The sequence below is a fragment of the Protopterus annectens genome, chromosome 9.part0 (assembly GCF_019279795.1).
Source record: "Protopterus annectens isolate FY-2018-M chromosome 9.part0, PAN1.0, whole genome shotgun sequence".
NCBI classification, from domain to species: Eukaryota; Metazoa; Chordata; order Ceratodontiformes; family Protopteridae; genus Protopterus; species Protopterus annectens.
In genome coordinates this window covers 166,075,915-166,100,340 of record NC_056743.1, presented here as the reverse complement: position 1 = coordinate 166,100,340, position 24,426 = coordinate 166,075,915, and the positions used below count along the sequence as shown (strand labels likewise).

The 24,426-nt window shown below is 43.4% G+C and overlaps 1 protein-coding gene across 1 annotated transcript in view; it reads left to right on the top strand.

Annotated features, from left to right (window-relative positions):
• LOC122811112 overlaps positions 1-24,426 on the top strand; it is a 1,431,540-nt gene that overhangs the window by 286,537 nt on the left and 1,120,577 nt on the right. The window contains exon 3 of the mRNA XM_044082706.1: positions 10,850-11,179. Coding sequence (XP_043938641.1) covers positions 10,850-11,179 — 330 coding nt within the window. The remainder of the gene's footprint in view (positions 1-10,849; positions 11,180-24,426) is intronic.

Below are 24,426 nucleotides of genomic sequence, written 5' to 3'. Positions count from 1 at the left end.
GGGCAGTTTAAAAGAGCAGGGTTAGAAGGGAACTACATCAACAAAAGGGAAGGAGAACAGGGTAGAGGAAGAAGAAAAAAGGGCCTAGGTGAGAAGGCTGGAAGAGAAAAACAGAATCAGGCTAATTTTTAAGGTGGTTCTTTGTATATTTTTTTCTTGGTTTTTCTTAATTTTTAAGGACCCAAGGAAAAGGAAGAAGTAGATGAACTTAAAAGTGAGCTTGAGGAAAAGGATGGATAAATAGGAAACAAAAAAGAATGGCAAAAGATGTGGAAAATTGTGCAGGAGGCTATCTGAATATTTACTTCGTCAGAGTTATCACTTTAGAGTCCTGTTAATTTTTTTTATACCTTCTGAAAAAATGTGATCTCACTGAGATCGTGTTACATATCTGTGTGTAACTTAGGCTGTTTGTCATTGCAAATTTGGGGGTTTTGTACTGGCTTTGAAAACTGTTTTACTGTACATTACATCAAGGAACAGTTGTGCAGGCTTCTAAATGTCAGTTCTTTAGGCAACCTTTTGGTGGGATTTTGAGCATATTACTTTTTTTGGGGGGTAGGGGTGTAAGCTTTGGATAACATAAGGGAATCCTCTTTTATTCATATACAAGCATTAGTTCATGCTGCCACATGAAAGTTGTCTTACAAACTGTGCTGTGCTGTTTTTTTTGCCACAGCTGTATTTTTTGAACATTTTCATTCATAAAGGATAGTAGGAAGAACAAGAAGCTTATAGTTCTAAAAAAATGTTTTCTTTGAAAAAAATTATCAAATTCAGTGGGTAGCCAACAATGTTAATACTTTAAAATTTCAGTCTTCATCTGTTAATAATGATTAAAAACGTTTTGTCAATCTGAAACTGCGAAGCATAGAGTTTCACACAAAAATGGTGGTAAGAGTTCACCAGTTTTTCTACTTTATTGGAGTGTGATTACACTAAGGTTACAAGCATTTTTATTGCAAAGTTCACTTTTTTTGCCCCCCCCCCTCATTCAGAGAGAGAGGCAGAAGTTTCTAGAAGAACTTTATCCATCTTTTTGTCTCTGAATGTGACAACTGAGAGAATTTTTGCAATGATGTATTTATACAGGAATGATAGGATAAAGAAATGGGGACCATCCAGCCATCCTTAACCCCTTTTTCCCATTTTACACAAGGGGTCAGGGTGTCACTTCAACAGTGACAATCATCTCGAGCCAAGGTGTACACCGCTGGGTGGCTAGCCCTGCCGCAGTAGTTCATTAGTACCACTCACTCACACACATACTCTTACCTACAGCCGATTTAAGAGTGTCCAATCCACACACTGCATTTCTTTGGACCATTTAGGCGATATTAAATTTAGAACAGTCTTTCTGTTTAAGACTTACCACTTCAATATTTACCTGGTTTGGTTGAAAAAAAATGGAGGTACCATGTAATATTGCTTGGGTTATACGTTATATAGCAATATATGTAAAGTATAATGTTTGTCATGTTAATATAGTTTATTTTTATATGAATGTGAATATGCCTGTGTCACAAGTAATAATTCAGTAAAGGTGTTTGAAAAAAAAGAGTATATTTTTGATGATATATATTTTTTTCTAATAAATATGAAGAGGTTGAGGATCATATGGGTAAAAGACATCCTCCATAAATAACTTACTTCTCAGGCTGAAATACCAATCGGGCATTTTCTGCAGACTTCAAGTATGTTACCTGAAAGGTCTGAAAAAGAAGATAAATAAAGGATAGTAAATGCACGGTACGGGAGGTTTCCTGCAAGTGATCACAAGACTATTTGGGGCTGCAGTTACCTGAATGCAACTGGTGTAGATCAAACCCTGATGCTGCGAATGTGTAGGATGGCTGCATTTGTGACAGTGTTGATGCACTTGAATGCATTTTGACTTATTTGCTATAATTGTTATTGGACTGAAGAGGTATATATGTTTGGGGGGATTGCCCCCCCTTGTGGCAGCATTTATTTAGTTGAATTTCAGGTAAAAGTGGTGCTGTTTAGATAAAACAGTGTGTTTTTGTTTAGATAAAACCGTGCGTATTTAGTTAAATCGGACATTGATTGAACATAAAGAGAACATTTGAATACAGCCATAGAGGCTGCAACGCTGACCTAATAGAGTACTTGTGATGCATAATTTTCTTTAGCTCTGTGGATACTGAACCTACTGGAAAGGAAGTAAGGTACATTAAGTACTCGGTAGTGCATTTAAGAAAGCTTTAAAATATTTACTTCTGTTAGTAGGGTATATAAAAGAACTCCTTCCATTTTTCTTGTAGAACAGTTCTTGACTGATTTCTAATTGTTGTGGTAATTTTCATTTAGGGATGGCCTCATGGAGGCTCAGAATAGAGTAAAGGAAACATGTAGTTAGTATCAGTAAACTGAATATAAAGACCACTTCTGAAGACATGTTTTATCTTCTGGCAGTTACTTTAAATTTCAAGGAATTTATTGAATTAAAGAAATCTAGTACTGATCTTGATAATTTATAATTATTACAAGAGGCTAAATAGGTTCATAGGTGTGTACTAGGCTAATGGCCTTGGAGCCTTTGCAAGCCTAGCCCATAGGATTACCCTGGCATCATGCTACCCGACCTTAGTTCCCAGTGCCTCTGTCGAGTAGAGCCACTGGAGTGATCCCCGGGGTGAATTTTCTATTTCCCATCCACTCATCAAGGTTTCTGTTGAAGAGGGCCAGTGAGGCGCTCCACTTGACATGCATGGGAAGTCTATTCCATAGCATGGGCAGTCTCTGGGTTATGAACTTCTCCCTTCAGCTTGTTCTATTGATTGTGGTAATGAGGTTGAGGTCTCTGGGGCGTGTAGTGTGGATTGGGATTTCTTTAGATATAGCATTTCTAACAGAGCTGGGGCAGACATGGCCTTGTAAGTCAAGCAGAGATAGCCTCTAAGTAGGCGATATGAGACCGAGAATAGTTGGGAGTTTTTTGAGTCTGTCCATATAGGACAAGTGTTTTAAGGCCTAGGATCTTCTTTGTGAGGTACTTTTGTGGCATCTCCAGTTGTTGCAGGTGTCTATATTTTGTATGCTTATGAGAAATCCGGTGTTAATGACAGGTTTTCATTTATGCTATTAGTAAGAAACACACCCATTTGACAAAGAGTGCTCTGATTGATTGATAACAAATTTTTGTTTATTTAATGTTGGTTTGTTTAAATAAGTTTCATTTGTGATAATTTTGACAGACGAGTGTGAAATATGTTGACTTGAGTAAATATATTTATTTTTATACATTGCGGTCTGATGTGTTTTTATTGTATTAAATATGCAGTTAACCTTTTTCTGTCCTCAGCCTTAGTACTTGGTTAAGATAGATGACTGTGGTTCTGTAATTTCAGAAAAAAATAACTTTTATTCTGAGTATCTTTTTGTTTCTTTACTTTGTGTCACTTTTGACAGGCTACATCAGTGTTCATTCATCTTGCTGCTTCAACAGCTCTCTCCACAGAGGAGGTTTGCTTTGGACATTTGTGAGGTTCTGATATGGTCTTCAGTTCACACTTTCTGTGCACAATATAAGCTTAGACATTTGGTTTTAAGCAAGTCAGTGGTGCTTAGAGGCTTCCTCCCTTTTATAGGCATAGCTTGGGATTCTGTCCCCGTGTTAGCAGTACCAAAAGAGAAAGGAAAGAAATGTGATGCTTGCCATGACAGCATATGTCTGTTATCATTTCTGTATTTCTGGTGGTAGTACCCATCCCACTTTTGTTATTTTGCCTGTATTGACTCTGTGCTGTTTGTTTACCATTTCATTGTTTCATAAATCTTAGAAGTATGCTTTGTTGAAATAACAAACTTTGACTTTTTTTTGGATTGGTAGAGGCAATTGAGTGGCTGATGCTCTTCGTGTTTCACTGTTGCAGTCATCACATTTGGGTTATCCTGCCAGGGTAAGCAGTCGGCCAGCCAGAATACTAGAGGCATAGTATTTCTGTGTCGGTTGCTGTCGCTTCAGGACTGATGTCAGGTCATCAGTAGTATAAAGGAAGACAGCCGGCACCATTACATCAGTCTTTCTTGCCGAGGAGCCTGAAGCAGAAGCAGTTTGCGCATGTGCCGGTTGGCCACTACCTGACTTTCATCTTCTGAATTCTAGCTGAAGCCTTCTAAAGCTAAGTACCCCGTTGGGGACCCTTTTTTCTTGCTCTAACCAATGTCAGAAAAAGTTAACAATTGTCTCATCTGTGGAAAGCAAATACCACACCGAGATTTTCATTCTTACTGTCCAACTTGCTTAGGCCCAGACCACGACATCCTTAGCTGTCGCTTTTGTGCCTTGCTTAATGCCAGAACTATACATCGTCAGGCCCTTTTAGTAGCTAGGCATTTTCACTTACAATCCTTGTACTCCGATATGGCGTCGGTAAGCCATCCAACAACAGATCTTCTGAAAAAACATAAGGATAAAGACAGAGACAGACTGCATGGGTCTAAAGCTACCGACGACTCTTCCGTTAAGTTAGCCGTCAGTTCTCCGGTCCTCAGTGAGGTGCTTTTGCAGCCCCTGATGCCTGCTTCTGTGGATTCGCAGGCCACTGCTGAGACCCTTTCGGAGTCCAGTATGCCGCACAACTCATCTTCAACTAAGGATCCTTCGGTTGCCTCTACCTTGGATGGGTCCGGAGCCGCTGAGCAGGCACCAGCTTCCGAGGAAGTACTTCGCACTATTGATTCTCGACACAAACCGACGACTTTTTTCATGTTTACCGTTCTTTCAAAAACTACCCAGTTTCTAAGGCCCAGGGTACGAAACCCACCCAAAAAAAACGACGACCCTACCTCAGGCCCATGCTTCCTTGCCTCAGTCTCAAATGCTTAAGATGGTGGAAGACCTCATCACGCTGATCAGGGGAAGCTAAGCTACTCTTTCCAAAAGGAAAAGAGATTTTTCCCCAGTAGTTTTATCTGAACAGGAGTCTGAAGACTGTGACAAGTCTGAATATGAAGACATTCAACCCCTCTCTGCTTATGAGGATTCTGATGCAGAGAAATCCATTCCTTCTGCCTCTCCACCCGAGTTTGGGGAAACCCTTCATACCTTAAGGGAACATTTCCAATGGGAATGTCAGGACTACCCTCAGTCTAAAAAGAGACTCAGAGAATTCTTAGATCTTCCACAGCACAAACCCATGGCCATTCCCCCGGTCCTGGATGTTGTGGAAGATGTTTTCATGGACTCTAGCTTAACTCCTGACACCCTCCCTCCTGCTCCCAGAAAACCAGACAGGTACTACAGAGTCCCTGACTCACACAAGTTTCTTTTAAAAAATCCTACTGCTGATCCTGAGGTAATCTCTCGAGGGCCTAAAGGAATTAAAGCAACCTCTAAGAATCCTACCCCCTCAGATAGGGATTCACGAGCACTAGACAGATGGGGTAAAAAAAGTATACACCTCTGCTACACTGGCTATCAGAGCGCTAAATTGTCAGTTCCATATGCTAAAATTTCAGTAGCATACCTTGGAACTCCTCAAACAACAAATGTCTTCTTTCCCTGCTTGTGCTGAAAATAAAGAGTTACAAGACTTACTGCATTCTGCAAGCCAAGTAACTAAGCACAGCTTACACTGTGGTTTTGACTCCCTAAAAGCTTCTTTCAGGGCAGCAGTCACTGGTTCTCTTCTTAGAAGGCATGCTTGACTTAAGGAACAGCCCTTGCCAGACCGTGTCAAATCTAAACTTTTGGATGCACCTTTAAACAATGACAACTTATTTGGCACAAAGGCAGAGGAGGTCTTAAAAAAGATGGAAGAAAAAGCAAAATCTATGCAGACAGTTAAAGATTTCTTGCAGGTCCAGCCACCAAGGTTCAGCAGGAATTGTCCCTCCAAGCACTGGTTCTTTCCTGCCCCCTCCAGGTCAGTTCAGCCCAAACCCGGGGCTAGCAGACCCTCCATACAGCAGCCACAGGGAATGCAGAGATCAAAGCAGTGGAGTTCCTCCACTGCAAAACCAGGGAGTTCAAAACCACCACCTCTTGGTAAGACCTCACAATGACTCCCACCCCCCACCAACTCCCTCTGCCCACCTGCACTTGCCCCTAGGAGGAAGACTCTCCTTTCATGCAAACACCTGGGCCACCATTACCAACAACCGTTTGGGCCACCATTACCAACAACCGTTGGGTCCTCAGCATAGTGTCCCAGGGATACAAATTTTCCTTTCACACTCTTCCAACTGCAAAAGGGTTCCCAGATCTTCCTCCAAATCAGTGGTCAGAAGTCAAACAGCAAGTCCTTTCACTGCACTCTGTGAGGGCAATAGAGCATGTTCCTGCAGAACAGATAGGTCATGGTTTCTACTCCAGACTTTTCCTGGTACTCAGAAAAGAGGGCACCTGGTGCCCCATCCTAGACCTATCCATTCTAAACACATTTCTGGTGATACTAAAATTCAAAATGCTCACTCTCCAGCAACTGCTGCCTATGCTCCCCAAGAATGCTTTGCTAGCCACCCTAGACCTAAAAGAGGCCAACCTCCACATTCCTATCAGGGAGTCATGCAGGAAATATTTGCGTTTCAGGGCAGGATCTCTGCGCTTCCCTTTGACTTATCTACTGCTCCCAGAGTTTTCACAAAATGTCTGGCTGCCGTCATTGCCTTTTGCAGACAAAGGAATGTCCAGATTTACTCTTACTTGGAAGATTGCCTTATTCAAGCAGACACTCAGGAAAAGCTACTCAAGCATCTGGCCTTTGTAAAGTCCCTACTCACCTCCCTGGGCTTCACGATCAACAAAAAGAAATCCAAACTTATACCCACCCAAAGAATTGTATTCCTGGGAGTATGCCTGGACACAGCATCCCATATGACATTCCTTACTTCAGAAAAGCAAACCTACCTGATAGACTGCTTCTCTCAACTAGCCACCAGACCCCAGTTATCTGCAAGGAAAATCCTGCAAGCTCTGGGGTTCATGGCATCTTGCATCCTGCTCATTCCATATGCCAGACTGCATATGAGGAAACTTCAGTGGTACCTAAAAAGCTTTTGGTGTCAACACTCTCAAGACCTGGAAACTCACATAGCAATGATACCTTGCCTAAGGAAAGATTTTATTTGGTGGGCAGCAGCTTGCTCCCACAACAAGGGGCTACCTTTCTCACCACCTCCACCACCCAGACCCTCATCACAGATGCATCAGACTATGCCTGGAAGGCACACCTGGACGACAGGTGCATACAGGGCCAATGGAGCCCTCAGCAAATCCATCTGCACATCAACCAAAAAGAGATGTTAGTTGTCCAGCACGCATTGACAGCTTTCAAGCCCCTTCTCTCCCTAGGGGCTCTCCTGATCAAAACAGCCAACACCTCAGTGATGTGGTACATCAACAAACAGGGAGGAACTCATTCCTACCCTCTATGCAGGCTGGCCATGATCCTTTGGCACACAGCCTCTGCCATGCAGCTCCACCTGTTAGCACAATTCCTGCCAGGCTCTGTACACTCTCTGGCAGACCGCTTAAGCAGAAATCTTCTGGACCCGCATGAGTGGCAGCTAGACCAAGGAACCTTCACCCTAATAACTCGGAAATGGAGCACCCCGAAGGTTGACCTCTTTGCTTCCCACACCAACCATCAGCTCAGACAATTATGCATCAGAGAGCCTAACTGCATGGGTTGGAAAGTGGATGCCCTGTCCTTCCCCTGGATCAACCTTTCGGTATATGCATTTCCCCCACTACCTCTCATTACCAGGGTACTGATCAAAATAAGGGAGGAAAAACCAAGGACAATTCTGAATGCCCCAGACTGGCCTCGTCAGCACTGGTACCCACTGCTGCACAGCCTGTCCCCACTGCCACCATGGCATCTCCCTCAGACTCTTACCCTCCTAACCCAGAGGGAAGGGAAATTCATGCATCCCCAATTGCAGACCCTCAGTTTGGCAGCCTGGCTCATTCCATGACCACATTTAAATCTACCAATCTCAGTAAACGGGTTCTAGATGTTATATGAGAGGCTAGACTCCCTAGCACTAGAAGATCTTATGCTGGCAAATGGAAAAGGTTCTGCACCTGGATTCAGGCTAAGGGAGCAGATACGGCACAGCCCTCCCTACCTCTTAACCTGGATTACCTAGCTGAGCTACTACACAGTGGACTCTCCTTTTCCTTCATTAAACTTCATGCATCTGCTATCTCTGCTCATCTCAACACTGACCACCCAATTTTCTTACACCCTCTGATAAAACAGTTTCTAAGAGGGGCTAGCAATTTGAGGTCACCCAAGCGAGCTCCTACCCCAGCTTAGGACCTAAAGTTTGTGTTGGAAAAGCTCAGCCTGCCCCCCTTTGAACCAGCATCTACTGCAGAGTTAAAGTTTATCTCCTGGAAAATAGCCTTTCTTCTGGTTATCACTTCAGCCAGAAGAGTCTCTGAAATACAAGCACTCATGGCCATAGAGTTGTTCATCTTCCATGCTGACAGGGTGTTCCTCGGGACTAATCCATCATTCATGCCCAAAGTGGTGTCCAGTGTGGCTCTCAACCAATCCTTTCATCTGCCCACTTTTTTTCCCAAACCTCCAAAAGGGGGAAAGAATCCTGCACTGTTTAGATGTGCACAGACAGCTCAGATTCTATCTAGACAGGACTAAATCATTCAGGAAGACTGATCAATTACTGGTCTGCTTTGCTGCAGGGGCAGAGGGCAAAGCCATCTCCAAACAAACCATTTCCAAATGGATAGCACACTGCATCCATTTCTGTTACAAACAATACAGAAAACCTCCCCCTCAGGGGGTCAGAACCCACTCTACCAGGGCAGCCTCCACCTCTGCGGTTTTCCTCAGAGGAGTCCCCACCAGGGATATCCTGGAGGCTGCCACTTGGACATTTGCTCACACCTTCACCAAGCATTACCACCTGCCTATCTTCTCCAAATCCAGAGCAGGCTTTGCCTCTGCAGTCTTGTAGAGTATCCTAGCCAGCCCCTAGACTCCTTGACTGCCTCCACCCTTTCTCTCAGCTTTGGGAATTAACCCAAACGTGATGACTGCAACAGTGAAACACACAGAACATAGTATAGTTGTGTACACTTACCGTAAATGTAGATGTTCGAGTGTATTCACTGTTGCAGTCCTGGTTTCCTTCCCTCCATCCCCCTATGTAGTCTCTCTCTCTTTCCTTACTTTGGGTATTTACATTCTAATGGTGGGGTTCCACCACCATATCCTGGTTCCCTCTTGTGGGCTCCTGAAAGTTAGGGCAAAATAAACTAATGTTATGGCGTCAGCTGCCTTCTTTTATATGACGCAGAAATACTATGCCTCTGGTATTCTGGCCGGCCGAGGGCTTACCCTGGCAGAATAACCCAAATGTAATGACTGCAACAGTGAATACACTCGGACATCTACAATCATGGTAAGTGTACACAACTGTACTTTTTTTTTTATCTACAGGAAGTTACTGGTTTGGTTTGCCACCTGTCTGTCCCTTGGAAACATAATGTACTTTCTACAGTCTAGCTGAGTGGTAGTAAACCTTTATTTCATTGCCCACTGATGAGGCAGTATCTCAATGTCTGTTATGCTTTATGTTACTGAAAGGTTACAACAGCTACTTCACTACAGTGGTACTAGCTGGCAGGTTGGTCATAACATGACTGCTCATGTTTGGTATTTCAGACTTTGGAGCTGATGCAGCTATTAAAGTCATGTTGTATAATGCTTGTGTCATTGTGTCACTGCTGCTGGGCCAACAAGATCCTCTAGATGTATATATTTTGGAGGTTTTGGATTTGAGTAGCAAATGAAAGGTAATAATATCCTTTCACTTCTGTGGTTCCAACAGTACCTAATCAGAGGGCTTTCATTGTATTTCTGTATGTGTAAACAGAGGGCTTTCATATTTCTGTGTGTGTGTGCATGTGTGTGCATGTGTGTGCATGTGTGTGTGTCTGTGTGTGTGTCTGTGTGTGTGTCTGTGTGTGTGTCTGTGTGTGTCTGTGTGTAATCCTGAACTTTCTAGCTGAAAGGTTAAGGCTCTTAAGGGAAAGTTCGAGACCTATATGGCCAGTGTCTGTTGTTGGTTCAGTGACATCAGCATGGTATATCAGACAGAGGCCTTGCATTCAAGTTTTATTTTTATTTATCCTTTTGTTGACTGGATTACTTCCAGTAGGCTGGTATCCTTTCAGGGAGACCAGAAGTATTTTTACTGTTAGGGAACGTTCCAAATTCTAGGTTGTAATACCCTTTCATTTTTAAGATTCTAACAGTGCCTATGTGGAGGACTTCTTTATTTGTGTGTGTGTGTGTGTGTGTGTGTGTGTGTGTGTGTGTGTGTGTGTGTGTGTGTGTGTGTCTCTCTGTGTGAATACATGCATATTTGTAATTTGAATGTAAAATCAGGTAACTGTCGCTGTTTAGGAATACTGAGCTAATAGGGTAGATGTTTTCAGAGGATGAACCTGTACATTAAGAGCCAACAAAGGAAGAAAATAAATCGGTCATCTTCTATTACTTCACATGACTATACTTTCTGTTGTAATTCTGTGTCCTTCCAAGGAGTGCAGAGGTGTTTGTCCTTTAATCCAGATTTTCACTTGTTGACTGTATGGCCTTTGAGACTCTTTTCCCAAACCCATCTCATCAGTATCACAGGTAACTTGGTGTTTGTGGTAGAGGACTGTTTTTTTATTCAATTCCGTAAGTAATGTAATTCAGAAGCTCTTCATTTATTCTAACCATTATTACTGTCTTATGCCCTGAAACTTAAAAAGTAGACTTGCATTGAACCATCTTTCCTGTTTAATATTTTCTACTCAGTATCTTTTATTGGTAGAAAAGTTAATTGTTTTATTTCTTTGCAGCAATGCCAAATGTTACTTTATCTGATGAAGAAATTCTTGCTAACCCAGATACAGAAAAGTCAGTTGGATGTGAAATCAAGAATTTTTATCCAGAGAATATTGCTGTTAAGTGGCTGGAGATTAAGGAGAGTTCAGAGGTAGAAGTCAGTGAAGAAGAAACTGATATCTGCATTGGTTCTCCTGTTCAAAACAAAGATGGAACTTTTAATGTTAAGTCCCGCTTAACTCTTCACCCGAAACTTCAAGACAGTGGAAAAAGGTTCAGGTGTCAAGTTTCTCATAGGACGTATCCTGATAGGTATGGTGTAGATGCAGTCCTGTCTGTCAGAGGTAAGTTGTCAAAAAACAAACATTTACCAATCAGTAGGTAAATACTTCTTAACCACATTTTTGTTGAATTAAATGAGTTTTTTGTTGTAGACAAGAACACTGGATTCTTTAAGTTTTTGCATGTTTTACTTGCCTACATTTTGGTACTGTTTATTATCTGTCATAGAAACGTTCAAAGCATGAATAAGTTTTATTGTTATAAACATAGTGCAGTTCAGGGGAAAAGTGAAGGCATGCCATTATATGCTGTGCTCCTCACACTAGATCCAGGAATAGTTTAGTGCAAGATATATACACTGCAAGGTTTCAAATGTATGGTATAAATGTAGGGGAAATAAAACGTGATTGCATGCTTGAATTGCAGTATTTGCTACTCAGCCCGTAATCTGAGGCATTGATTTTTTGAAGTGCCAGCCACAGCGCTTCTCTTCCTGAACTGTCTGATGACAAGTTGTCATTCTTGCCTTCATTCTTGCTGGATGGGTTCGGAGCCGATCCTCGGCTCCGACTCGGCCTATACTATAGCTCGAGAGCTATTTTTACCGGCTCGAGGCAGCCCTATATCCCACAAAACCATGCGCTAACTCCCCAGATCTCGTTTGCCGCTTCGCTGCGAGGTTGCGTTTTTACCGGCTCAGGTCAGTAAAGAACTCTTTTGTGGAAATTCTTAGTTTTTCACCTACTTTTACCTTTCTACTGTAGTTTCACACTAAACCCTTAGAAAAAGTTGTTAGTAAGCCCTTTCCCACCCCCCTTTTTTTTAGTCAAACTTTTCGGGCCTGTAGGCCTTAGTTTTTCCATAGTTTATTTAGTGTGTGTGGTTGTGTTTGTTAGTCAGCCTCTTTCTTTAAAGGGTTGAGTGAGAGTATGAGTGCTGACTACTAGTTGTTAGTGTCCTATCATTATGTCTAAGGACACAAAGGTTTCAGGCTTCAAGAAGTGTGACTCGTGCTGTCAGAAAATGTCTCTGACAGACTGTCGCACTTCTTGTGTTTATTGTTTAGGACCCTTGCACCTGCAGGACTCTTGTTCCGTTTGCCACGGTTTTAGCCCAAGAGTCCTGCAGGAACGTTGCAATAAATTGATATTGAAGGGCGTATTGAAGCCTGAAGATTCCCCAGCTAAGTCCGGCTCGGGGAAGCCTTCCAAGCCCGCCAAACCCTCAGCTCCAGCTTCTGAGTCGACGGCTGGCGGAACCAATACTGCTTCGACATCGGCTTCAGTTGGATCCGATGCGAGCAAGATTTTGCCCGCTCCAAAACCCGTATCGGAGCCGACAACAGCGTGCAAGCGCTCTAGGTCACCCTCCATAGAGTCCATTCGTTCGGCTCCAGGATCGCCCTTACTGTCGGAGCGGAGTCACAGGACTCATTCCTCCAGGTCTTCCAGGCTGTACGACCATGACATTGAGAGAGTGGTCAGTAGACTCAAGTCTCAGGCACTGGCCCAAATACTCCAAAGCCCATCTCACCAGACTGTGGCTCCCTTGGTGCCAATTTCGATTCCTCCTCCGACTCTTCAGTTGAGCTCAAAGCCGGAGTTTGTCGGAACCGGGACTTTCCCCACGTCGGAGCCGATACTACCACCTTCGGCGGCGGCTCTGACCTCTTCATTGGTGCCGTCCATGGAGAGGTCTGGGCGCCGGGACTCCTTCGGCTCCGAGGGGGCGAGTGGCATCGGACCCTTGTCCGACCCCGTTCTCCCTCTCGGAGCATCGGCGCTGGTTAGTTCGGCCCCGACATCATTCTCGGAGCCTTCTCTTTCAGCGCCGGGAGTGGTCCTGGTATCCTCGGAGCCAGGACTTTCTTCTGTGCCTGATAGAGGAGCCTTTGAGGTGATGAATAGCGTGCTGGATCCGGTGCCCACACCAAGGTTGGTTCCTTCAGCTCCTCCCTCTACAGTGCCTGTTACGGTCTCTGGTCATCCTCTTGCAATTGATAGCAGAGATCCAAAGCTTAGGGTACCCACTTTGGGTGTCTTTTCTTCGTCCGAGGCCTCCCCTGAAGCTTCAGGGGAACCCCCTAGGAAAAGAAAGTGCAAGAGGAAGCACGTAGACTCTCCCGAGTCTATCACTTCGGACACCGACTTGGATGAGTTGGAGGGTTCCCCGAGATCCCCCTCTGAGGATGTTTCCTTTTCAGACATCCTAGAGATCCTGAAACAGAGGGGGAATTGGTCCACCCTCAAACCCTCCGAGGACGAGTCTGTTTACCTTGACGCTTTTGGGTCTCGCCCTTCCACCTCCTGGGTGTCCACTCCTTTCGACCCACTGATGGAAGTAGTGGCCAGAAAGGCGTGGGCAGATCCTGACTCGATGGAACCTATCCCTAGGAGGCCTTCTAAATTTATTTCTGCTCCGGTAGACAAACCTTTTCTGACCAAAGGTGTCTCGGTAGATGCTATGGTGGTAGCAGCCGCCACTAAGAAGGAATTAGCTGATCCTGCTGTACCTGTTCATCCTCCTAATAAAGATTCCAGGACTATGGACAGGTACGGTAAGCAGACATTTGCTTCAGCGACCTTTGCCATGCGGTCGCTGAACTATTTATGCCATTTCACCCGCCTTCAGAGATTTGCTCAAAGAACTGGGTGAAACCATACAGGATCCTTCTGCTGTGGGGTATCAGGACAAGATTAACTCCCAGCTGGCTACCCTGAATTCCAATGCCAACTCCTCCATGCGGCTTATCTCTTATGCAGCTGATGGAGCGAGTAGGGCCGCAGGCACAGGTGTTGCGTTGAGACATCACGCCTGGATGCGACTCTGTAATTTTGCTGATCCCTTCAAGGTGTCCTTCACCAACACCCCCTTTGACGGTTCAGAGTTGTTTGGACCTCAGGTGAAGAATACCCTCACCAGGTGCGAGTAAGATGGTAAGACTCTCTCTGCCGTGGGAGTCCACTTTTCCACACCATCTAGACCATACCCTAAAGGTCAGAAGGGTGGAAAGATGTGGTTCCGCAAACCACAGGGAGTCGCGCCTGCCGCACGTGGTGAACTTCCCCCCAGAGGCAGAGGGGGGAATAATAATAGACGCCGCCCCCAGGGGCAGAGGGGGTCCACAGAACCAGGGTTCCAGGGAATCCTTCCCTGACCAACCCTTTCAGCATCCCTGCGAAGCTGCCCGACTGTCCACCTTCGGAGGCAGTCGGGGGAAGATTATCTCTGAACCCGGAAGCCTGGCAATCCTTCTCTCAAGACAAATGGGTACAGTCAATCATATCCGAGGGTTACTAAATCCCCTTCATTTCCCCTCCGATCCATCCGCCAAGACCCCTCCCAGATGTACCACCCGGACAAAGTGGTCAGGCACAGCTAGAGATAAAAAAGCTGTTAGAAAAAAAAGAGTCATCCAGGCAGTCCCAGCAGACCAGCTAGGATCCGGAATCTACTCCAGGTTCTTTTTGGTACCAAAAAAGACAGGAGACTGGAGACCCATTTTGGACCTCAGCAGACTGAACAAGTCTGCGGAAAGACAAAATTTCAGATGGTAACGCTACAGTCCATTCTTCCCTTCTTGGGCAGAGACAACTGGATGTGCTCGTTAGACTTTCAGGACGCGTACTATCATGTAAAGATACACAGGCGCTGCAGGAGGTTTCTCCGCTTCCGGCTGGGAGCCAGTCATTACCAATTCAGAGCCCTGCCCTTTGGTCTCACCACAGCCCCCCGGGTGTTCACCAAATGTTTGGCAGTGGTCACGGCTCACCTGAGACGAAAAAGATTCCAGGTGTTTCCATATTTAGACGACTGGCTCATTACCGCTACCACCAAGCAGCATCTTATCATAGCCAGGGATTACACCATTTGCATTTGCAACAAACTAGGTATTTCCATAAATTTCGCAAAATCCTCCTTGTTGCCTTGTCAATGTATAAACTTCATAGGAACCGTGTTAAACACCACAGAAATGTCTGCAACATTACCACCTCAGATATTGACAGACATACAGCGGAATGTTCAGTTTCTGTTTCAGTCCAACAGAGTTCAAGTCAAGTTAGTACTGAAAACATTAGGCCTCATGGCAGCGGCGATTCTCCTTCTCCCATTAGCCCGCTTCCACATGAGAATTCTCCAGTGGATGCTTTTTTCTCAGTGGTTTTTTCAGCAGCTCCCAATGACTCACAACATTTTGATAACCCCAACTTGCAAAAAAACACCTCTCCTGGCGGATGGTCACCCCTCAACTTCTTCAGGGCAGACCCTTTGTTCTTCCCCCTCCAGTTGCCACGGTGACAACGGATGCCCCCCTGATCGGGTGGGGGGGCACTATCAGGGCAGGACTGTCCAGGGCACATGGCAACAATTAGAATGCCACCTGCACATAAATGTCCTGGAGATGAGAGCAGTGCTTTTATCGTTGCAAGCCCTTCAGGACTCTCTTCCCATGGGGACTATAGCAGTTCAAACAGACAATATGTCTGTAGTGTGGTACATAAACAAGCAGGGCGGAACAAAGTCCTACCCCCTATGTCGAGAAGCACTCAGACTTTGGCAGTGGGCGATCTCCTCTCAACGGTTTCCGATAGCAACGCATATCCCCGGGAGGTCCAACGTCATAGCGGACAGACTGAGCAGAACAATTCTCATGCCTCACGAGTGGTCTCTGAATCAAGCGGGAGCAGAGAGAATATTCCAGAAGTGGGGCCAGCCTTGCTGCGACCTTTTCACAACACCTCAAAACAGCAAGTGCCTCGACTTCTTCACACTCTTCCCTTTACCAGGCCATCTCCCCAGAGATGCTCTTGTCCACGATTGGCCTCGGGGTCTTCTATACGCTTTTCCCTCGATTCCGCAGTTAATTCAGAAAGCAACCGCATTGAGATCAAAAATGATCCTCATTGCTCCGTACTGGCCTCGACAAGTATGGTTTCCGTTCCTGCACCGTTATCTACTGGAACAGCCCTGGCATCTGGAACCATTTCCAGACCTTTTGACCCATCTGAAGGGCAAGCTGCACCAGTCTCTTCAGTCCCTCAACCTCACAGCTTGGTTGCTCCACTTCCAACCATAGTCAGGCTTCCCTTTATTTCTCTTCCTGTCCGTGATATCATTCTTGCCTCCCATAAGTCCAATACTAGGAAGACTTATGCGAGTAAATGGAAGCGTTTTTCGTTCTGGGCAGAAGCTAGGTCCTTAGATCCTTTTAATGCACCAGTTCATAAAGTTCTAGATTTTCTGGCGGAACTTTTTCATTGAGTCGTCGTCAGCCACTATCAGAGTACAACTAGCGGCCATTACCAATTTTCATGTAGGGCTCTCGGAGACCAATATTATGTCCCATAAACTCTATAAAGCTTTCCTCAAGGGCATCTTTTTGCTCAGACCTCCCATTAAGGATCCCCCTCCACAATGCGATCTAAATTTAGTGTTAACTTCATTAATTCTCCCTCCCTTTGAGCCTGCAGCTTCTTGTTCCCTCAAGCTTCTCTCTTGGAAAACTCTGTTTTTGGTGGCTATAACATCTGCCAGAACTTCAGGCCTTGTCTGTCCGTCCCCCTTATTTGGTTTTTCATAAAGACAGGGTAGCTCTCAGAACGAATCCTTCCTTTCTACCAAAAGTTTCTTCTGAATCAAATCTGAACCACACTATTGACTTGCCTGTTTTCTTCCCAAATTATTCAAACAGGGCTGAACAGAAACTACATTCCTTGGATGTTCATCGCCAACTGCGGTATTATCTAGACAGGACAAAACAATTCAGGAAGTCAGAACAGCTTTTCCTCTCTTATGCTGAAGGGAAGAAAGGACTTCCAGTATCAAAGGTAACTCTTTCCAGATGGTTAATATCCATCATTACCTTTGTCTATGAGTTGAGACACAAACAACTTCCTTCAAGACCTAAGGCTCATTCAACCAGGGCACTATCAACCTCAACAGCCTTTCAAGCAAGGTTACCATTAGATGCCATTTGTGCAGCAGCTACATGGGCTTCTCAACATACTTTTATTACCCATTACAAACTTGATATAGCCTCCAGAAATAGAGCTGACTTTGGTTCCACCGTACTCAGGAGTCTGTTCCGTTGAGCCACCCAGGACCAAGGTGCTAGGGACGCTGTCCCATCCATCAAGAATGAAGGCGAGAATGACAACTTAACATTAAGAAGTTATGTACCTACCATAACGTTCCATGTTAGTTGTCTTCTTCTCGCCTTCTTTCTTGTGTCCCTCCCTCCTGCCCCCTAGCCTGGACAGACTTGAAGGTCTCTGAGTCCTTCTCTTTCACGATACATAGTTATTCAGGGATACCCGTATCATGAGTATTACCAGCAGGGAGACCGTATTTTTATAATATTTGGTAACAATAAAACTATGCTATGTGTTAGCTGTCAACGAGATCTGGGGAGTTAGCACATGGTATTGTGGGATATGGGGCTGCCTCGAGCCAGTAAAATAGCTCTTGAGCTATAGTATAGGCCGAGTCGGAGCCGAGGATCGGCTCCGAACCCATCCAGCAAGAAAGAAGGCGAGAAGAAGACAACTAACATGGAACGTTATGGTAGGTACATAACTTCTTATTCCTCACCTTGTCCTCTAATTAAAAATAGTTATGTATCTAGGGCAACACCTTCTGGATTGTGTGCCTCTGCCTTACATTGTGTTAGTATGCAGCAGCAAAAACATTATTGAACCCTAAAACAGAGCTAGACCCAATGGTTTTTGAGATGGTGTTTTTTAAATGCTTTTGGAGAATTTTTTTCATCTCATCTTCCTCATAATAAATTCGAACTTTATATCTCTGCCAGACATATTTTCTTCCTTGACACCAACTTGTATGAGTCATACTGACTACTTTACTTCTTACTCTGTGACTGTGAGCTTCTTACCTCAAGAGTCAAAACTGTGCAATAGTGATAAAGATCTCTGAACAGGGACTTAATTTAAAACATTAATACTACTTCCCTGAGAAAATTGGGAGAATGACCATAGTTTCAGCATGTGTATTCTGAAGATTGAGTGTAAGTGTAATGTTTGGCATTATGGAGTGATTATAATCCTGACTGATGTGATCCAAAACGTCAAGTCTTATGAGAGTGAGAAGAGAACAAGGTTTGGGTTGAAATCAGGCACATCCTTGAAAATCATGGTGAGTTGAGAGATGTTGCTTGTTCAGAGGAATATGGTGTGATTGGCCAGTAAAAGTTCCATTGTGTCTGTGTTCATGGGCCAAAGTTCCAGAGGTTGCAAGTCAGGACTTTGGTCACAGTAATGGGACACGATTACAGCAAGGCCAGCCAGGACACTTAAGTAATGTCCATTTACTCATATTTCCATGGAGTGGTGTGAGTCCCTGACCCTGTCATCAGACTTCCATTTTGCTCTGCATTCATTGACATGTAAGCATGAGTAGGTACAGGGCCATCCAGTCTACATTTGATGCTTCAAGATGCAGAATATAAGTTTTTATGATACATGAAAGCAGATGCGTGTATTCATATATACGTACATACAGACATACATGCAGAGAGTGAAGCTGCCTTTTGCAGTCTCTTGGCTCATCTTTGCTTAGAAGCCTTCAGACATCTAGACTGCCTTCTAAACCTATTGTCATCACAGTCATATACCTTGTACTCAATATTGGTTGTCCATTGTTATGTATATTTAAATATTATCTTTACATATTTTTGTACTGCTGCTGTTGTGTCTTTCGGCTTTTCCCGGTTAGGGGTTGCCACAGCGGAACTCCGGTCTGCTAATGATTGGTAGTTGATTTTTACGTGCCGAGTTATCAGCCCTGATGCACAACCTTCAACGAAAGTACGCCCATTCACGCATGTCTTCACGCAGAAGACGCTCTAGCTTAAAATCGAACTGGACTGCGTCTGACTGTGAGGTGACAATGCTACCACAGCACCACCACCACACTAAAACCATTAAATAAGTGAAACAGAGTTTTTTTTTTTCCTACTTTGTAGGAATCACCTCAAGGTACATTAGATTTATGTATTTATTTACATTTGTTGACCGGGAGTGTCCGACTGGACGTAGGTCCATTTTCAGCGGAGGCCCGGGGAGAAAAGCTCCACAGTTAAAATAAACAGACAGTAGTTACATTGGATTACATAGCGATTAACAATGTAACATAGCAATTACTTACAACATATTTACAAATGAAGAATATAGTGCATCAGTAGACAACTAGAATCTTTATCTGTGAAGTACATAACAGACATTAACAAATATTACAATAAGAAGTTCCTGCTGTATAAGTACTAGGCTTATGAGCATCTGAGCTTGCTATAATCAAGGTAGTTAGTGGAGTGGAAAAAAGGTAGTGGTTGGATGGGGTGGGTGATATTAGAGTGGGAGTTGCAAGGGCATAGCCAGCATGTTTTTAGGTGCGCTTTTAGTAAAGTTTTGAAGTGGGTGCATGATGGTATGGAGGTAATTGTGGGTGGGAGGGAGTTCCATAATTTTGCTATGGTGCAAGAGAATAGTGCTTCACCAGCAGAGTTATTGGCTTTAGTGATCTGCAAGTGATTTTTGTTGCTGGATCTTAGTGGTCTGGTGGTGCGATAGGGTTGGAGTATATTCTGGAGGGATGGGACATTTAGTGGATGGTTTACTAGTTTGTGGGCGAATGAGAGTTGATACCATTGAAGGAGGTGAGGGAGTTCAAGCCAGCCCAGTTCAGCAAGTGAGAGACAGTGGTGACCACGGTAGGATGCCCCTGTTATGAATTTGGCGATTTTGTTGTAGCAGGTCTCTAGCTTGTTTAGATCGCATTGCCTTAGGTTGGTATATATTGGAGAGGCATGAAGTAGGGTGGAGATAAGGTGGGAATTTGCTATTGAAATCTTTGCTGCTTTAGTGAGAAGTTGCTTATTTCTATATAACGCTCCTAGTTTTTTGTGGACTTTTTTTATGGTCATGGATATGTGAATGTCAAATTTTAGTTTGTCTGTTTCCACTCCTAGCAATTTGGTGTGTTCGGTTGGGTATATAGCGATGTTGTCTTTTGCTGTGATGTTAAAGAGAGTTGTTTTGATGATGTTTGGTGGGTTGGAAGATGTAGTTTAGTTTTGTTAGGGTTGAGTATTAATTGGGCATCAGATAACCAAGTTTCAACAGAGGAAAAGGCATCCTGTGTGACATTTTGCGGTTTAGGTAGGGACTGGGCTGAGCAGATGATGGTTGAGTCATCTGCGTGTTGTATGAGTGTGCCATATTTGGTGGGAGAGGCTAGATTATTGGTGAAAACAGAGAAGAGTAGGGGTCCAAGGATGGATCCTTGGGGAACCCCTATGGAGACAGGTAGTTGGGGAGATATGTCATTCTGCCGTACAACGGATTGTTGGCGGTCAGACAGGTAATTCTGAAACCAGTTGGTGACTGATTGAGAGAAGGACAGGTTATTGAGGGCAGAGATAAGTTGTTTGTCTGGGACCATGTCAAATGCTTTAGATAGGTCTAGGAAAGCAGCAGAGGAAGGATAGCCATTGTTTTTATGCTGAAGGATAGTGTTAGTAAAGGAGAGTAAGGCAGTGGTGGTGCTATGGTTTGGTCGGAAACCATGCTGAGTATTGGAAAGGAGGTTGTTAGTAAGGAGGTAGTCTGAGACCTGAGAGTGTACGCATCTCTCTAGTAAGAGTGGATCGAGAGAATAGCTATGGGGTGATAATTGGTTAGTTCTGTGGAGGGTCCGCCTTTGTGGAGGGGAATTATATGTGATACTTTCCACAGTGTGGGAACGTAACTTTCTGACAGAGATTGGTTAATCAAGATGGATATTGGGTAGGCAGAGCATCAGCTGCGATTTGTAGGTATTCACTTGGGAGGTTGTCTGCTGCTAATTTGGTGGGCTTAATTTTAATTAAGAGTTTTTTATGTTGGAGGTAGGTACAGGAGAAAAAGAGAAGGCAGTGGGGAGATTACTAGTTGAAGGTGTGGGTTGGAGGGGAGAGGGGGGTTGTGTTGTTTAGCTAGTGATAGTATGGTTTGTGTGAAGTGTGTGTTGAATGAGGTAGCAATATTTTCTGAGGAGTGAGGGATGTTAGGAGGAGGAGTACTGACTTCACCTGGGTGGAGGATTGTGTTTATGGAGGACCAGAATTGTCTGGGGCTGTGTTGGGAGGAGTCTAGGGCAGACTGGTAGTATTGGAATTTGTCCTGTTTTATTAGCTTTTTGACTCTATTGCGTAGTTCTAGGAATTTCTGTCTAGTTGAGGGGGTTTTGGTTTTGCACCAGTGCTCCCAGGCTTTATCCCTGTTTTTCATTTCTGACTTAGTGGTTTTCTGTAGCCATGGGGAGGGCTGTGCTTTGGTTCTGGAAAGTCTTATGGGGGCATGGTAATTAAGGATGCTCAGGAAGGTAGTATTAAAAAATTCAACTGCGTCATCAAGAATGAGGTACTTTAGAGGATGACAGTTACATTCTTTGAGGGATGAGATGAATGTGAGTGGGTTAAAGTTTAGTTTTTTATGTATTTGATGGTAGATGACAGGTTTAGCTTGGTATAGGTATTTTTGGAGTAGGAATGTTGGGGAGTGATCACTGAGGCTATCTGATAAAGCAGCCTGTTATACATGACTGGGGGCTCTTACTGACTAGTATCTAATCCAGGGTAGTGTGCTTGCTGGAGTTTTTATTTATCCTGGTTGGCGACTGAACTAGTTGGGTGATACCATGAAGGTTTACATGATAGGTTGGATGGTTGCCAGAACAGGATTGCCAGTCAATACTGAAATCACCTAAAATTATAGTTTCTTGGGGGAGATGGTAGGTAGACCAGCTGAGGAGGTTTTCTAATGGAGGGATGTTTTGGCCAGGTGGGAAGTAGCATCCAGTTATGTTGATGGTTTTGTTTTGGTTTATTTTGAGGTTGGTATATATTATTTCTTCATTGCCAGTTTGTGGAGCTGATGATTTTAAGATCTGGATGTTTAGATGCTGTTTAAATATCATAGCTACACTGCCTCCTTTCTTGTTTAGCCGGTCTACTCTTAGTATGCTGTAACCTGTTGGGAGTATTTGCTCACTGGTAATGTGAGGTTTTAGCCAGGTTTCTGTCAGGATGACTATATCTGGGGAGTACAAGTCTATGGTGGCACGGAGTTCATGGACTTTGTTGGATATACTTCTAATATTTAGGCTTAGTAGAAGGAAGTCACTTGGCTTTCTATTGGCTGTAATATGGGAAAAGTTGGGGTTTCTAGTCTGATTATGAGGATTGGGGCTGGCGGTGGTAGGGCCAGGGTTGGGGTGATGTCTCCACTTAGGGCTAGTTTTGATATGCATGAGGTTATTCGTTTTCTCAGTTTTTGAATGTGTTTGTTTATAAGGGAAATGTTATGATTGTGCGCTGTGGGTAATAGGCATTGTGGGAGGGTTACTATGTTAAGTTGTAGGGATGCTTTATGTCTGAGTAATATAGTTGGTAGAATATGTGGGGGGTTCATAAGGATGGTTCTTGAGTTGTTGGGAGGGGAGCTGAGTGAGGGTGGGATATGAGTGGTGGTGTGTGTAGTAGTACAGTGGTAGTGGTTGAGTGGGGGAATGATGGAGCTTTGGTAGGCTGTAAGATATGCAAGGAGAGTGCATGCAGTGAGCATAGGTAAGGTATGCTTGTACATTTTAGTTGAGAAGGTGTGATAGTAGTGGGAAGATGGAGGAGGTAGTGTTGGGTTAGCGCTGTGGTTGGCTATTGGAAAGATGGGAGGGATTTGTGAGTGTAATAAAGGTGGGACCACTATGGGCGGGAGGGAATAGGGGGCAGGGTGGGGAGCGAAGCTGGTAGAGACCATGTTAGTTGCTCTTATGAGGGGGCTGGAAACAATCAGGTAACAGAGTTAACTAATAAATGAACATATGATAGTGGCAAGGGTAGTTGTAGTTTTAAAAATGGTGCCTGCCACAGGTAATATTTATTAACTTTGGGATTGCCTTAAGGTAATAAACAGGGAAGGGGGAGGGGAGAACAAGGGGTGAGCAGGCAGTTCTTTGTACTGCTACTAATGAGCTAAAGCAAAGACAAGTTTGTGTTTAAGAAACAATCACAATTGACCAAGGTTTGTGTTTAAGAAACAATCACAATTGACCAAGGACTGCTCTGAAACTGTAAGTCATTTCTTAACCATTTCTCAGGTGGAAAAACAGGATAACCTTGTATCAGTAGGCTACTGTGGTCTCAGTTTAAATTAAAACCAGAAGGTGAACCAGTTGCAAAGTTGTCCAAAAGCCCTTGATGGTGCTGGTGGGAAGACAATCCAATGGCTAATTGAAAAACACCAGGTTGAACCAAAATCCAAAACAGAAATTTATTAAGCGCTTTTCGTTTGCTTGATAAGCAAACTTCTTCAGACAAATCACACACTACCAGAAAGCTCCATTTAAAATACATGAGATATCACCAATTAGATACAATCAATTAGTGTAAATTGAAAGCAATAAATGCTAAAAGGTGCATATAGATGAATTTAAATTTAAAATAAATGCATTTGAATTCCGGAAACTACCAAGTTCCTTAAGGAGTACAAAGCAGTAATTAATACTAATACGTTAAAAATACATTGAAAAATGGATAAACTGAAAAAAAATATATAAAAAAATATATAAAAAATAAGTAGACACGGAAATAACTTCGTTTTTTGTTGATCATCCTTTTCTTTCTGTAAGTTGACTTGTTTCCACACATTTATGAAGGAATGTTAACAGTGGGGATTTAGTAAACGATTAGGTAACTTGTGGCCTTTACTAATTAATTTTTTATACTTGGTTGGGTTCTATGTAGGCAGGTTACACAATGTTTTGCAATACCTACATATTTTTGTAAGTTTGTAATAAGCATTAGTCAAGCCTCATTTTAAATGGTATTTTTTATTTTTTACATACTTTTTATATTTTTTCAGCATATCTTGTTTTGGGTATTTCCGTGTCTACTTATTTTTTATATATTTTTTTCAGTTTATCCATTTTTCAATGTATTTTTAACGTATTAGTATTAATTACTGCTTTGTACTCCTTAAGGAACTTAGTAGTTTCCGGAATTCAAATGCATTTATTTTAAATTTAAATTCATCTATATGCACCTTTTAGCATTTATTGCTTTCAATTTACACTAATTGATTGTATCTAATTGGTGATATCTCATGTATTTTAAATGGAGCTTTTTGGTAGTGTGTGATTTGTCTGAAGAAGTTTGCTTATCAAGCAAACGAAAAGCGCTTAATAAATTTCTGTTTTGGATTTTGGTTCAACCTGGTGTTTTTCAATTAGCCATTGGATTGTCTTCCCACCAGCACCA